The sequence below is a fragment of the Carcharhinus amblyrhynchos genome, chromosome 9 (assembly GCF_965287045.1).
Source record: "Carcharhinus amblyrhynchos chromosome 9, sCarAmb.v2.hapA, whole genome shotgun sequence".
Lineage (NCBI taxonomy): Eukaryota > Metazoa > Chordata > Chondrichthyes > Carcharhiniformes > Carcharhinidae > Carcharhinus > Carcharhinus amblyrhynchos.
In genome coordinates, this window is record NC_137332.1 from 33,735,064 (window position 1) to 33,751,165 (window position 16,102).

Genomic DNA, 16,102 nt, shown 5'->3' on the forward strand with positions numbered 1-16,102 from the left:
ATTTAAAGTATTTATAAAGTTCTCCATTTATTACCTTTCAAAGGACCCCTAGTTTCAGACTGTGGTTGATCTCTACAGCCTATTTGTCTGTCAATAATGGCCAATAAGATTGCCCAAGTTCTACAAGTTAGTTTCAGAAATACTTTTCAAAGAATAAATGATCAGGCCGAAGTCATGCATAGAAGCAAACTTAACTGCTTCTATGTGAATTGAGTAGTCTTATCTTTACCTCAGGTGCCTGACCAAACAAAAGTCTAAAATCTACATCAAAAGAAGCTGAGCATATACTTGGCCTTTAATTGCATAAAGAAATGACAGAAAGAAAGACACCATCATTTTATATCAATGGCAAAAAAGCTTCATTTATTTTCTTGGTCTCACAAAGTTAGTGTTATTTTTGCTTATGGTGCAATGAATGGAGTGTTTGAGCTTCATTGCCCAATCCTGCCACTGTTTTCCAACTTGCAGTATTTTCAGACTTTGTACAGGTGACTTCCCTTTTAAATTATTGATTACTGCCAACTCAGTAACTTCAACAGTAGACATGTCCCTGTGGCAGGAATATTCATGTAAATTAGTTGAGAAACATATTTGTAATCATTTTTTGAATACTGCATATTTTTATATTTTTAAACAAAAGCAAGATCACTTGTACAGTAATGAGATGAAAAGATTTGCTGCATCTCTCGTCTGTGTCCTGCATTAGCTGCCTAGTAAGAATCTTGGTTCTCCTTTGTTGTCTTGACAGGCCCATGATTATTTTGATTTAGTTGATTAAAATGTAACTGGAGGCTGTCCTGGTAGCTAGGATTTTAATCTTACAAATGCTTAAATCTTGCATCCATTACCCATCCTAGTGTTTCCAAATGGCTTTTGTTGAATGTGGTCCTTGCCAAATGACAGGCCTCCACGCAAGTTCAATTTGCCATCTTGGACCTAGAGCAGTACTTCCCAAATATTTTGTGCAACACCCATTTTAATGGCTCAGACTAGGTGTGGTCCCAGAGTGAAAATTTGGTGGCACAACAGGAGGGGTCATGTGGGGACAATAATAAGCTTCAGCTCTGGAGTGGATTAATGGTAGGTGGTGTGTGACAAAAATAATTACTTAAAATTTAATTATTGAAGTTAATGCAAACTTTAAACATGCAAACACCTGAATTTTTAAACTTTAAACTACTTTGTGAAAATGTTATCTTCGACTCTAGGCCTTGTACAAGAGCATAATTATTTCTTGTATTAAAAAAAGCGACAGCTAAAACTGGGATTCAATTTTGATTGGAGACATTGAAGAATGAAAAACTTCTAACATACAGGAACTTGTATTGCTAAAAACGTTATAAAAATTCCAACACATATTCCAAAAGATACATGCAATTTTCTGGCCTTTTCTTACCCCATACTCCTGCTGGTGTGCTGACAGGTCTGCTCTGACTAGGCTGTTTTTCTGCATCAGGATTTAGAGATGGCTGTTTAAAAAAAGTTTATTCAAGATAATCGATTAATTTATTTACTGAGAAAATTCTAATATTTTAAGTCCACACAACTCAAAGGGGTGACTTCCTCACAGCTACTAAAAAAGAAACTTACAAAGTCTTCCTCTTCAAACTGAAGTTTTTCATCTTTTTCCTCCTTTTTTTCTTCCTTTACCTCAGCAGGCGGCTTGTCCTGGAATCCTGAATTCTTTCGGTTATGAAAGCTGCCATTCCAGTGTCTATGGGCACCACTGCCACTGCTGCTGCTGCTGCTGCCGCCGCCGCCACCACCACCACGTTGATTGACAGAGTCATGGCCTCTTGTTACATTGTGCCAACCGGCACTTTCTTTCCCAACTTGACTTCCAATAAGGCTAACTTGAACACCCTTAGAAACACCCGAATCCACAGAATCATGGCGAAGCAATGAAGGCTGGTACCAACCATCTAAAAAAAACCCACAAAATATTCATCTTTTTATTAATATAGGCTGAATTCCAATTTAGCAGCCTTCATTTTATTTCTTAGCATATCACAATAGATTCACTTCATCATGTGCTACGTACATACCTGAAACCAATGTCCACTGTACTTGCAAATGCATTTAACAATTTCCTGGATATAACTGACTTGAGTCATCATATGAGAAACAATTTCCTGCAATTCACTAACTGGCACCAAATGGAACTCGTTTTCAATGAACAGATAACATGTTTCACTTTTATAATTGCACGTAAAATAGCCTGTTTTTCTTTTATCGAGAATGGACTGTTGAAAACTGGACCATTTACATACTCAAATACTTCTAGCTCATCACAGAAATTTGACAATGACATAAAAAAGTGGTAAAATTAAAACTGTAACTGATCAGCGATGCAATTGTTCCTAAACTTGTGCGCTACAGGTGAAAAACAAGTATCTGTACTCAGGTCATGTACCAACCAACCACTTCATCCCTGCTGCCATCATACATCTGAATGAACCTACCTCACACTATGTTGATCTTTTTCGACACCCTAGCTGTGACTGTAACACTACATTCTGCACTCTTTCCTTTCCTTTTCTATGAACGGTATGCTTTGTCTATATAGCATGCAAGAAACAATACTTTGCGTTGTATACTAATACACGTGACAAGCATAAATCAAATCAAATCAGCACTTTGATTGTTGGAATGTTTCAATGGGATGAAGGGGGTGCACAAATGCGTGCTATTTTTGTTAGCTCAAAGGGGTCATTTCCATTCTCAGCAAAAAGTTAATTCTCTTTGGCTTTTCTCAGCAGTGTAACATTTTGTATCCACTGAAACTGAACAATTTTGCGCTTGAGTCTTGTTTATAGGAAGCTTGTTAATGATTGTTATCAGTTAAGAATGTGGCCAATGCAGGATGTTTCCAAAACATAGCCCATCATTTTAAGATTTCCTGGGGCACGCATCAACAAACTACCTTGCTAGCCGTGTGTGATTTGGAATATATCAAAGTTGACTGCAAGGACCGTCTTTAAACAAAAGAACTGCTACTACTGGAAAAGCATATTGTACATAAAAAACACTATGCATACAAAACACAAGAAATTTTGTTTGGCAGAAATATTACAAGCGACTTATTTCAGAATTCTGCCTCAAGAACAAAAATAATATTTGGAACAGCCAACCTAATTTGTAGACTGCTTTATGTTACACTTACGTTCTTTATCATCACATTTTTGCTTGCGTAAATTATCTAATTGTAAATAAACACAGCCAATTTTAGCCCACAGAAAATTAATCTTGCATTTGGTATTTCTCATTCAGATTGACACAGGACTTGGAGTTCTATCACGTTCTGAGACATAGCATAATTGCTCACCAACAGTTTAGGGAAATGCTAATTCAGTGCCGTAAATACAATGCAGTAAAAGCTTCAGAGTGTAACTGCACAAGCAATGAGCATTGGAAACCGGAATCATAACAGTTTTGCATAATCACACATGACCAGTAAAAGCAGCCAACCACAGTGACATTTCTCATTGCTTACTTCATAGAAGTGCAACAGTATAACAATGAAGCAACAGGTTAGCCTACTGGATTTGCCTGACAGCTGAAACTAAATGGCAACTTCTTCAGTTCCGCATAATCAGCGAGGGACCCTGCTAGAAGGCAAACATGGGTTCAAAGGATTGAGACTATGGTGTTTTAGCTTTATCTTAAAAACTTCTGAACATTGCTCCCCATCATTTAGGATAATGAAATTTTCTTTTACACCTGCAGTTAGTATTTTGTGAAAATATGTTTCTTACATAGTCATAGTGGTTTACAGCATGGAAACAGGCCCTTCAGCCCAACTTGTCCATGCCGCCCTAAACCTACATCTTCCTTTGCATGGTTTTGATTACCTTAATCCAAGCTTTTCTCCATAAAATGTGAAAATCTATTTCAATAAACTCTCTTTAAATGCACACACATCATTACTTACTTAGTAAATAATAATAAGTTTTAATCTCTCCTCAAATATTGAAACCATCCCAAAACCTTACATTCGACGTTAAATAGATTCTAGCCATATGGTGAAGCAAGAAACAAGGCACAGATCGTTTCTTTGTTGGGTTTAATCACATGATGCAGCAGCATTGTGGGTCTATGCCTCTCAACTACTAACTACTAAGGTGTTCTCAGCCCTTAATCAAACAATGACCATCACTTATGTACCTTTAACAACATAATCATCCAAACATTATTAGATACTTCAGTAATGTTCTAAGTAGCAACCTCAACTAATTCCGTTTTCTTTTAAGAGTATCGTCACACCAACACTTTTTCCTTTTGGGGAATATCAGAGGAAGTGGTGGAAGGATGCCCGAGTTGATTATCAGCCCCTTAAACCACCTGATGCACACTCCTTCCATGGCCAACAGGTCCTGGCATTGGGACTTGAACCTGGAGCTTCTGGTCCAGAGGTAGGAACACTACCACTGTGCCACAAGACCTCCTAATCTTTCAGTTAATCAGTCGATATAGTGATGGCCAATTCACAGGGCAATTATCATGCAAAGGCTGGCACAAACTTTTGCTACTGTGTTCACACCATCTGATTTTGCCACTGTAAATTTTTATATAATGCAATCAAGTCTAAAAGAGAGTGCATCAGAATGTGAGAGATGAGATCAGAATGTGTTTGACCAGAACGATAGGGAGTGGGATAGCTTGATCTTGGTTTCGGAAAAAGCTTGGGCCAAAGGGCCTGTACTATGCTGTACTGTTCTATGTTCTATATAATGTGTGTATAACAGCATAGACCAATCATAATATTAGGCTCTTTTGAAGCCAACTGTGTTTGTTGATATTTCGAGCCCTCTGTCATTTTATTAAATATATCCACATTTCAAAATAAAACTTCACTTACACTGCACATGTACTCTAGCAAACATAAAATTGGTAAAATAACTTCATCAATTTAATTGAAAGCATTTTGTAACAGTCTGTAACCTATTTTGCCACTCCTAAATTTTCAGCTGGCACATTAGAATTTCTGATTGTTAAATTATACCTTTCCTACCTCCAGCAGCTCGAAGTAAACCATTACTAAAGAAGCCGTCTGAAGAATTGTGCCTTCTACGACTTACACCAAATCGACCATCACCCCGAGCAAAATGATCGCTGTGTTTCTCATTAGAAGATGACTGCGTGAAAAAGTTTTCAAAAAGAGTAAAATTAATTTTGCCTTCCATAAATTCATTAGTTGCCAACTTAAGTAAAAAATATAATTTAAATTAATTATTCTGCTTTTATGCAGAAGCTCTGTCCTCTTAAGGTCATTGCTACAGTAAATTATGGGTGAAATAACAAAGTAAATTACTTGAAGCTTTGGATTCCTCTTCTATGCAATCTAAGACCAATAATGTGGCTGCAGCATTTATCTCCAGCAATTCCTTGGTCAAATTTTCCTCCAGATCACAACAAATGCCTTTTTAAATTTTGCTCTCAGTGACATAAAAAATTGAATCACACTTGAAGTATCAACAGCAAAGGAGCAGGTTGACAAATAGTACGTCATGCTAGACATAACATTTTAATTAAAATTAAAAAATGACAGCTTAAAGGTACGACCATTACACCTTCATTTGATACATGTAAAGTTAGAATTTGTGAAGCCAAAGACCCGACTCAGACGGAATGTAATACAACAAATAATTCAATTCTATATTAATTAAGCAAAAAATCCACAGTAGAAACAGAGGGTCACAATGGCTGGCATCAAAATCATCTACTTAGTTGTGTTATCCACTTAATAAAGTTTTTACTCTTGAATATTTCTAAAATTTCTGGTACTTTTGAGGTTGGGGCTGGGAAGACAAAGTTTAACTCATCTTCTTGTTACATGGCCCATGAATGACATCAACTGACTAAACTTAATTAATTACTTTTCCCTACTAGAATTTTGCAGCTCAAGTCTGTTCCTGAGATGTCAACATGTGTTGTCAGCATCAAAATGCAGGATAGACAGTATCACAAGTGCCTCAGGATCTGCTGGGAATGGGCGAAATTTGTGTTGCTTTTACGCTGAGAAATGGGCAAAGGTTGTTTCTGCTGACCCACCAAAAAAAATCAATGAATCTATCAATCAGTCAAAATTGGTTTTAAAAAAAAGTTTTTCAAGAATTACATAAGGAGGAAAAATATATAATGAATTTAAAAATCACGAAAGCTAAGCATTTTGACTTAAAACAAGAATCAGGAAAGTAAGGTTTATCAGTTTTTAATCCAAGTTTAATTGATTAGAAAAGAGACAATTAAGCCAAATACGCAACTAAAGATCAAGGAAACACTCCATGAAAATTGGTCTCATTCATTTCATAGAATTTATTAAATGAAATAAAACATGCTATCTACAGTTCTGAAGTAACATTCATGCCCAAATTATAAAATTCAGTGTTCAAGTCCCATTCAAAAAAACTTGGAGTGTAAAATCTATAACAGACACTTCAGTACAGGACTGCTGCACTGTCAGAGGTGCTCATTATCAGATGAGGTGATCAACCAAGGCCCCTTCAGCAAGTGTAAAAAAGAATCAAATCGGGCCATTATTCCTCAACCAAAATCATTTAAACAGATTATCTTTCATTGCTGTTGGTCGCAATGCTCAAATACAATGGTTCACTTCCTACATGACAACAGTGAGTGCAATTCAAAATACTTCAATTGCCTGTAAAACATTTTTGGGTGGGATGTTCTGAATTTGAGAGAAGTGCTGCACAAAAGCAAGTCTATTTCTTTTGTAGCCAAAGGATCCGATTTAAGTACTATAATAAATGGCAGTACACTGGAAATCATTTATTCAAGTTCCTATAAAAATAAATCTTTATTAGTAAAAAAGCAATATTATATTGCTGCTCTCTTTCAGCCAGTCATATTTCATTCACAAGTTCTAATTAATTCACTTGCTCCTGCTGGTCAAAACTTAGATGCTCCGAGTGTATTCATGATCTCTAATCTTTGACTATTTAGACTCAATTCAATAGCTTTTTGATTGACCAGGGAGTCAAAGGGTTAAGGGGTACAAAGGAAAGTGGATTGAAGCCACAGTCTGATCACAGCCATGATCATATTGAATGTCAAAGCAGACTTGAGGGGCAGAATGATCTAATCCTGCTCTAATTCGCACATCTGTATGTTTAAATTGTATGGAAAATGGTGGCTAGCCAGGAGTGCAGTGGAATAGTTTAGGTAGCAAAAGCACTGATGAGTATTTCAGCAGCAAATACAGCCATCGAATCCCTACAGTGCAGAGGCCAATCAGCCCATTGCTTTTGATACTCTTTCAGAGAGTTGGGCAGACTCAATGTCCAGGCAGGTGGCCAAAAAGTTCATCAAAGATCTAGGTTTTAAGTAGCACTTTAAGGAGGAAAGAGAAGTAAAGTGGTACAGAGGGGGGCATTCCTGAGCTTAGGGCCTAGATAATTCAAGCATGGCCACCCAGTGGTGATGATGTGGGTATGCCGGCGTTGGACTGGCGTAAACACAGTAAAAAGTCTGACAACACCAGGTTTTAGTCCAACCTATTTATTTGATAATATACTCACAAGCTTTTGAGGGACACCCTCTTCGTCAGGTGAATGGAGAGTTCTGGGCCAGAACTCTCCATTCACCTGACGAAGAGGGTGTCCCTCGAAAGTTTGTGAGTATATTATCAAATAAATAGGTTGGACTAAAACCTGGTGTTGTCAGACTTTTTACTGTGTTCACCCAGTGGTGGGCAAATGGAAATCAAGTTTGCTCAAGACCAAAATTAGTTGAGCACAGATATATCCAAGGGTGTTGGGCAAGAGAGGATTACAAAAAAATATCGGAAGAGAAAAGGCCATGAGGCAACCTGAAAAATTAAAATTTCAAATTGAGCTACTGCTTGACCACTTCAAACAAAATAAGATCCAGAAGGCCAAATATTGCCAAATACCTTAGTTGAAGACTGAGATGATGGAAAATTAAGCCAAGCAGGAACAAAGTCATGTTGCGCCATTTAGGTCCAGTATCTTCTGTCAGCGGAGTGAGGTATCAAACCTCATGGCCAGGATCCTGCAAAAAAGGAGTAAAGACGACAAGTTGAAATACACAAGAATCTCCAGCTGACTTCAGCAAATACACCAATACATTTATGTAGAATGGGATTATTACTTTCTTGACCTGAATATGGTCTCTTTTGTATTCGCCTCTGAAGATTCAGCTCTTTATCTATAATTAATCACCTAAAAATCGTACAATAAAAGCACATTATTTAGGCAAAATAAGTATTGGAGGAATTGAGCGTTCATCCTTGTTGACTGAGCATCATGACACTTTGTTTTGTAAGTGAATGTTGAACTTTGGAGAAAAAGAATTATGAACATATGAATTAGGAGCAGGAGCAGGCCCCTCTAACTTGCTCTCCCATTCAAGAAGATCATGGCTATCTGATTTAAATTTCAAACCCAATAATCTTTCATCTTTTTTAACTGAGAATCTATCCAGCTCTGTCTTAAAAATATTTGATTCCACTGCCTTTGAGGGAAGACAATTCAGTTGCTGACCCTCAGAAAAAAAATCTCCTCAAGCGTTTTAAATGACCAACTGCTTATTTTTAAAACAGTAACCCCTAGTTTCAGATTCCTTGACTAGAAGAAACATCCTCTCCACATCCACCTTGCCAATACCATAATCTTCACGTGATTCTCTTTGTACAGGACCTGAGTTCAATAATTGGTTGATTAAAGAACAAACCGCATCCCCCCGCCCCCGCAACTGACATATGCATGTGCTTAACTTGGTGCACTGCAGCCTTAAAATGAATGGGAGCAATTTAGCTTCAAAAACAACGACGGCCAAGTGGAGGAAAAAAAAACAGATGAGCAAGCTGAAGTGCAATCAGATGAGAGCAAGATCGAAGTAACACCCTCAACTAAAGAACAGTAAAACCATGGTGACTGCATTTACATTTTAGCTTCATCAGTAATCAAATATTTTCAAACTTTCATCTTTCAGGGAATACAAATTTGCTTTATCAGTTACTGAGCTCTGTTTCGGAAAGTTTTTTTATGTGATCTTTGTTGTAAATTAAAATTAACGAATTGTTTTGAAAAAAAAACTTGGTGATTGGTTAGTTTTTTTTGTAGAAAAATTGTGATGGCTTTTACTCAGCTCCATCAGTTGTAATACAAAGAACTTCTCATATACTTTCTCTATTTCCAACACAAAAATTTTTTTTAGGAGTGGAACTGAAGCAGAGACAACACCATAGAATGTACAGCAATGGATATTGAGGACGGATTAAAAACTTTTTAAGTACAGATTTTAAATTTTATAAGGTACTTCTTTCTGTATCAGAGCTGATGGCAGCCATCAGATGCCATTATGGAAAAAATAATGATTGTGAATTTATCAGAGATTAAAAGTTCCACTGTTTAGTGTATTCTTTACTGTATCTGAGGGCTGTTACGAAAAAATTTCAGGTAAGTGTAGTCATTTCTAAAAGCGATAATGGTGCCAATTAATTGATCTAAGTGAACTTTTCTCATCTCAGTCAGCCCCACAACCCTCCAAAATATCTCAGCTCTTCTAATCTGTTTTTTGGGGGTCCTCAGTTTTAACTCTTCAACATTGATGGCTGTGCCATCAATTATCAAAACCCTAAACTTGGGCATTCTCTTTTCAAAGCTTTCTGTCTCTCAACCCTCCTTTAAGATGCCCCTTAAAAATGGATCATCTCTTGGTCACCTGCACTAATATCTCAATGTGACTTGATGCCAAATGCTCCTGTGGTGCATCATGGGATTGTTGCTAATAAACCATACAGTAAGTTTTCATGGTAAGGCAAATACCACAGGTGATTCTCATCCTGTTAAGTTTATAGTTCATTTAGGCTTATTAGTAACTGCAATGAAGTTACTGTGAAAATCCCTTAGTAACTACACTCCAGTGCCTGTTCGGGTACACTAAGGGAGAACTTAGCATGGCCAATTCACCTGATCTGTATATCTTTTTGCTGTGGGAGGAAACCCACGCAGGAACAGGGAGAACATGCAAACTCCACACAGACAGTGACCAAGCTGGGAATTGAACCCGGGTCCCTAGCGTTGAGAGGCAGCAGTGCTAACCACTGTGCCACCATGCTGCCCTTGTTTTCTGCTTTACAGTAACCGAGCACACCAATAAGTTACAAGCAACACTTTACAATCAAACTCGCGCATATGCTGATTTGAATTTACAATCCAAGAAGAAATTTAAAAACAAATTTGGAATGCAAGTCAGCAACTTACTTTTTCAATGTGTATTTGTTAGAATATAGGCACGGATAAACTCTTAGGATTTCACAATTTCTGTTCTATAATAGAGGACTAAAGTTTATAGAAAATTATGTAACAGAAAACAAATGCACTATTTGAAAATGGCCAAATAAATTTAGTTTTCAGAAGTTCTATAAAAGGTCAGAAGGTCTATAGAATAACGAGGGGTACAGATCAGTTAGATAGTCAATACCTTTTCCCAAAGGTAGGAGAGTCTAAAATTAGAGGGCGAAGGTTTAAGGTGAGATGGGAGAGATACAAGTGTCCAGAGGGGCAATTTTTTCAGAGGGTGGTGAGTGTCTCGAACAAGCTGCCAAAGATAATAGCAGAGGCGGGTACAATTTTGTCTTTTAAAATGTATTTAGATAGTCACATGGATAGGATACATGCATAGGGATATGGGCCAAATGTGGGCAATTGGGATTAGCTTTGGGGTTTTAAAAAAAACGGGCAGTATGGACAAGTTGGGCCGAAGGGCCTGTTTCCATGCTCTAAATCTCTACGACTTTAAGTTATATAAACCTTTGAAATACTACACAATCATAAAGAAACACAAGCACAAATAAACAACTTACCTTCAAGCAGAGCTCGGTGGGCCCTCAGCTTTGATGTTTCCAGCACTGGAGCTTCCTGTTCTCCCAAGGCAGGTTTGCCAACTGTAGGAAGAGCTTGCAGGGCAATCTGGTCACTGAAGCACCAGAAGCAGCACTCCGTGCCTGCCTACACCTCACACCCCCCCCTTAGCTGCTCATTTTATTGTCACCCTTTCCCAAGTAAACAAAATAATCTGAAAACTTGGGTCAGAAATTTTTTTTTAAAACTGAGAACAGTATGAACTACGCTCACCTCATGTATGTTCTCAGTGAAATACCCAGGATAGGAAAGAAAAAAATTACATCACATGGAATAACAAATTAGCTGCTCTTTTGTCAACAATGATTACAACATTTCCAAAAATAGAGGTATACTCAGATTTAATGAATTTACCAGATTCTCACATTTACAAATTTAGCTTCATCATTCTTTTGTTTCTTCCCATATCCATAATTTTTATAGCTGCCTCTAGGGTACACTGTGCACTTTTGAGAGTCTTTGCAGTGATTTTAAAGGTATCTGAATAGTTGTCATCCAGCATAACAGTGCATCTAATATCTACCTTAACATCTCCAAATATTCAGCCAACCAAAACAATAAAAATTAAAATGTTTCTGCCTTCTTGCCAGAATTTTAAAAATTGTCAATGTTTCTCCCACTTTTTGAATTAGCTTTTTATATTTCAGAGCTGATCATATTAAAATTGACAAGTAAATAGTCCTATTTCTTTTCATCCTCTGCTGCAAAACGAAAATGCTTTTTCTGGTACATTCAGTATAACCCTCTCATTTCCAGTATTACCTGTAATAAAGCAAAACAATGAAACAATTAAGATGGAAAATTCTTCTGAAACTACAGTAATAATCACAAACTTATTTCTGTCAATTCTGTGAAATGGCACACCCTGAAAAATACACCAACAAATTTGGAGGGTCTAAGTCAATTCACAGCCCAAGATGCACGTGGATTCTGCTGCCCACAATTAATTTCACTTATACTTCGAATAAACAGGAGCATTCTGCAATGGAGGTTAAACCCTTCAACTGAAGGATTATTGCTGAGTTTGAATCCAATGGCATTGCAAAACAGATCATTGCTCTGTTACTTATCATAAAGATAATTGGAAATTTAACTTTGTATATTTTTTCCCTTTACTCTTTCATGAAATCCAGGTGTCACTGGTAAGAGTTGGGGGAAAAAAGCTGACTTTTCAGCAGAAGATAACCCTTCATCAGAACATGTGATAAAACTCTCTCTCCACAGATGCTTCCTGAACCTTTGAGTTTCTCAAGCACTTTGTTTTTATTTCAGATTCTCAACATCTGAGTTGTCTTGCTTTTAACAAAAAGCTGAAGTTGGCTTTCAATACACAGAGAGGAACTGTCAACCATTGCCTTTACTAATACTGGAAAGTGCATATTTTTCCAAACACGGATAAATTTTGTGTTAGAAATTGGTCATTATTCAACATAACCAGAAAAAGGTCATTTATTCTATTTATGTTTTTAGTATATTTAGGTTTGCAACCAACTAAGCAAAACTACATTGTCAGGTAATGTATCTAACTATTCCAGGTTTCCTGATACAAGCTTATTACATCTGCAAAAACCTTTGCCCATCAAATTAGTCTCAAAAAAGCTCTTAAATTGTTCAGCGGAAATCTCAATCAAGCAGTAACGCGATGATTCAGTAGCTATGTTGCATTCACCCAAAACTTCAAAATTCTTCAAAAGGATATCTGACAAAGACAACCAAAGAAAAAACACATGCGCAAATATTTTAAGCACCAAATACGAGAGAGATTAGACAATACAAATTTTAGTCCTATTTTACTGAAAAAGGACTTTATTTCCAATTGAAATTGTCACGCTAATACAAAGGAGACTTTAACGCGCACAGTGGCACCCTGCATTAAAGTGTGTTAAGATGATCATTTTCACCAATGTGATCGACCTTCTGTTAAGCATCATCTGGTGTCTGCCACTTTTTCTGCAGAGGAAAATAGTGTTCCAAGGGGCACAATTCGCTCGCCTCTGCTTTCACTGGGCCCAGTTTTTGGCCAGCAAAGCTCTATGTTTCTGCCTGCCACTTCCATGCCCTTCCAGTGAGTCTTCAGGTCTCAGGACCTTCAGCAACAGTCTCCCATTTTTCAGTGTCAATGCTCTTCACATCAAATTTGCAAGTGTCCTTGTAGCAGAGTACAGATGCCCAAGGGGGTGTGATCCAGTGGCCAGTCCATAGAACAGAACGTCTGAGCATATGGTTGCCATCCAGTACAGATATCAATTTCTTGTCACAGCTGATCTCACCCATCATGTTGTCATAGAAGGTGATCACATGAGAAGCTTCAGAGAGTCAATTTTCTCCAGCACAATGAGACTGCTTCTGTTCCCATGTTTGGATGCCTTGGTGAGATTGTTGAAGGCAACATAGTCATCTCCTTTGTTTATGGCATTTCTCCTGCAACCGCCAGACTGAGAAAATCATTCAATTGTAGATCTTCCATTTGTGAAACTAAACCGGGATTTGGGGTAGATGTGTTCATCTGCAGCCTGACAGGGCTTTTCCCATAATCGTCAGCAGGGAGGAGGTGCTTTGACAGTTGTTCAATCACTGAGTCATCTTTGTGGTTCTGGAGGGTCACAATCTTTAGATCACGCATACCTTGGGGCTCGCTATCTCTCGCTCCTGCACTGACAATTAAATTTATGCAGATGCTACAAGGGCGTTGGTTTCCAATGCTTGATGAGTTCAGGTGATATAACATCAGCCCCTAGAACTTTGCCCATGTCAAGTGAATCAATAGCTTTGCTAAACTCCTCCACTTTGGGTGCAATATCCTGCAATGCAATGACAGGCAGGCGTTCTATGATATCTTGAACTTCCTGAGCGATAGTCTTCTTCCTAGAATGTAATTCAAAAAAAAAGTTCCTTTCAACTCTCCAACAGTTTATTGCAGTTGATGACCACCTCTAAGGTCTTTGGTTTCAGTTGAGCTGTTTTCTTTGCTGATGGATCTGTTGCCTTTTTGATCCCTTCGTAGAATAACATCTGGACATTCTGGCAAAGTTGGGACCAGTCGTCACTGGCACATCAGCGTGTTGGACATTATTATGTACTAAATGCTCTTGTACATTCAGGATCTTCTTGCTCAGATTTCTCTTGTAATTGAAGCGAAGCAGTCTGCTCTCATAATGACAGGTTCCAGCATAATAATGTTAGCTCCAAATCAATGAAGATTTTTGCATTCTTGCTCTGCACATGTTGATAATGTGATACTGTACATGGTGTCTCAAGCCATGTTCCACTGCATTTCTAAATTGTGTGGGAATGCCAGAACGAACTTGCTCAGCTGTCTGTTGGGTAGATTCAAGATGGTTGCAATCTGACTCTGGTGCACACCAGGCAGTGATTAATTGTACACTCAACGCTATGTTCACTGCATGTAGTGAGAATGCTGGTCAGAGAATCATGTCTGGTGATGACCAAATCCAGTTGGTGCCAATACTCTGATTTTGTATGTCTGCAGAATACCTTGTGGCATGGTTTGTTCTGAAAAAATGTAAGTACATAAAGCTTGTGATAGTAAAGCTCAAAGACTCAGCCCGCTGATATTTACCTTTCCCAGGCTGTGTATGTCCGAAGCAGGAGGACTACAACTCATAAATCATGACCCCACTTGAAATCCTCCAGTAAACATACTCTGACTTCTGGATCCTGTCATGTTCCTCTTAGAACTCAGTCTTTGTCTCTGTAATGGAGCAAGGATACACATGACCTTAACTAGCCCTGTTGGAGCTGAGGTGGATGGAGAGAACACATTCTAAGCCTTCTTCAGAGATTCTGTCCAGAGTAGCAAGGTTCTGACACTGCTCATGAATTTCCTCTGAACTCTTCCCACATCATTTTCTTTCAATCTCTATGTGCCAGATTCTTGGCAAGTTTGGCACTCGTACAGATACGATATCAATGCTCAGCCAATCAAGTTCTATGCCAATTACAACTGTTTTCATGCTTCATCAACCAGCTGCAAGTTATCATCAATCCCATGCAAATGGTTCGGGTGTTCCAGCCTGCCAAACCAAAAGGCAACGCCATTTTTCCATTTGTTTGTTTGCCTGCTGCAATGGACGTCTAAGCTCCAAGCCCCCAATGAAACAGATGGGCCATGGTGGATCAGCACTTCACTTGGCAGGGGCTGCCTGACTTGTGGTAAAAAGTCTGACAACACCAGGTTTTAGTCCAACCGATTTATTTGATAATACTCACAAGCTTTCTGAATCCGATTCGCATTTTAATCAGTAATCTCTAAACTGTCTGTGCTTTATATGCTCTGTCTGAGGCCAGAACTCTCCATTCACCTGACGAAGAGGCAGTCCCCTCGAAAGCTTGTGAGTATTAGCAAATAAATCGGTTGGACTAAAACCTGGTGTTGTCAGACTTTTTACTGTGTTTACGCCAGTCCAACGCCGGCATTCCCACATCATGACTTGTGGTAGGCAGTGATCAGTAGGACACGACAACCCTTCCCACCATCAGAAACAGACCATTGTACCCATTCTCTATTCCAAGCAAGCTGAATTCATTACTCATAACTGCTGTCACCCATGTTGTATTAATGCCCTGCAGCAAAATAGCAATGATCTCTTCAGGGCACAAGCCACAGCAAAATGTATGGATACCCTGAAGTGTCAAATAACAGAGTCCACCTTGCAATCTCTTTGGTTTAATTCAAAGGAATACAGAGACTACATTTAACACTGACTTAATTGCAGGAGCTGTTGGAAAGATGACATTTATTTAGACATTAGTCCATCTTTGGGCTCCATTCCACATTTTTGATCAGGCTTTACTCCTTTAACTTTCAATACTCCCCAAAATATCCAAAAGGTTATAGACCTATTTTCCAAAATGGGAGTATGGTTCATGAGTGCCACAATATGTCCACACACCCGTGGGCCAGTACAGTGCACGTTTCCTCAATGCGTCCCTGAAGGTTTTAACCTGAGACCGTGAGAGATCACTCCCAAACTAGGTGCGTTGCCACACAGAGCCATAGCTAGTGACTTTTGAATGGCTGTGTACCACTGTCAGTGAAAGGCTTACACACTTGGCTCTCTTTTTCTCATTATTGATAGTCAGTCCAGCCTGAAAGGAAAGAGAAGCAAACCAACAGACAAAAGTGGAAAACATGCTAACTCTCTTCCTCCACACACTAGATGCATTATTACAATCAA

The 16,102-nt window shown here is 38.4% G+C and overlaps 1 protein-coding gene across 3 annotated transcripts in view; it reads right to left on the minus strand.

Moving 5' to 3' along the window:
• Positions 1–16,102, minus strand: part of gpbp1l1 (GC-rich promoter binding protein 1-like 1) — a 55,964-nt gene that overhangs the window by 26,646 nt on the left and 13,216 nt on the right. For 2 of the 3 annotated variants that reach the window (XM_080195419.1, XM_080195420.1), the window contains 5 exons: positions 10,847–11,666; positions 7,910–8,028; positions 5,003–5,135; positions 1,591–1,922; positions 1,397–1,469 (listed from right to left, as the gene is read on the minus strand). In XM_080195419.1, coding sequence (XP_080051545.1) covers positions 1,397–1,469; positions 1,591–1,922; positions 5,003–5,135; positions 7,910–7,972 — 601 coding nt within the window. In that variant the 5' untranslated portion in view covers positions 7,973–8,028; positions 10,847–11,666. The remainder of the gene's footprint in view (positions 1–1,396; positions 1,470–1,590; positions 1,923–5,002; positions 5,136–7,909; positions 8,029–10,846; positions 11,667–16,102) is intronic. The other variant, XM_080195421.1, reaches the window with a different exon arrangement.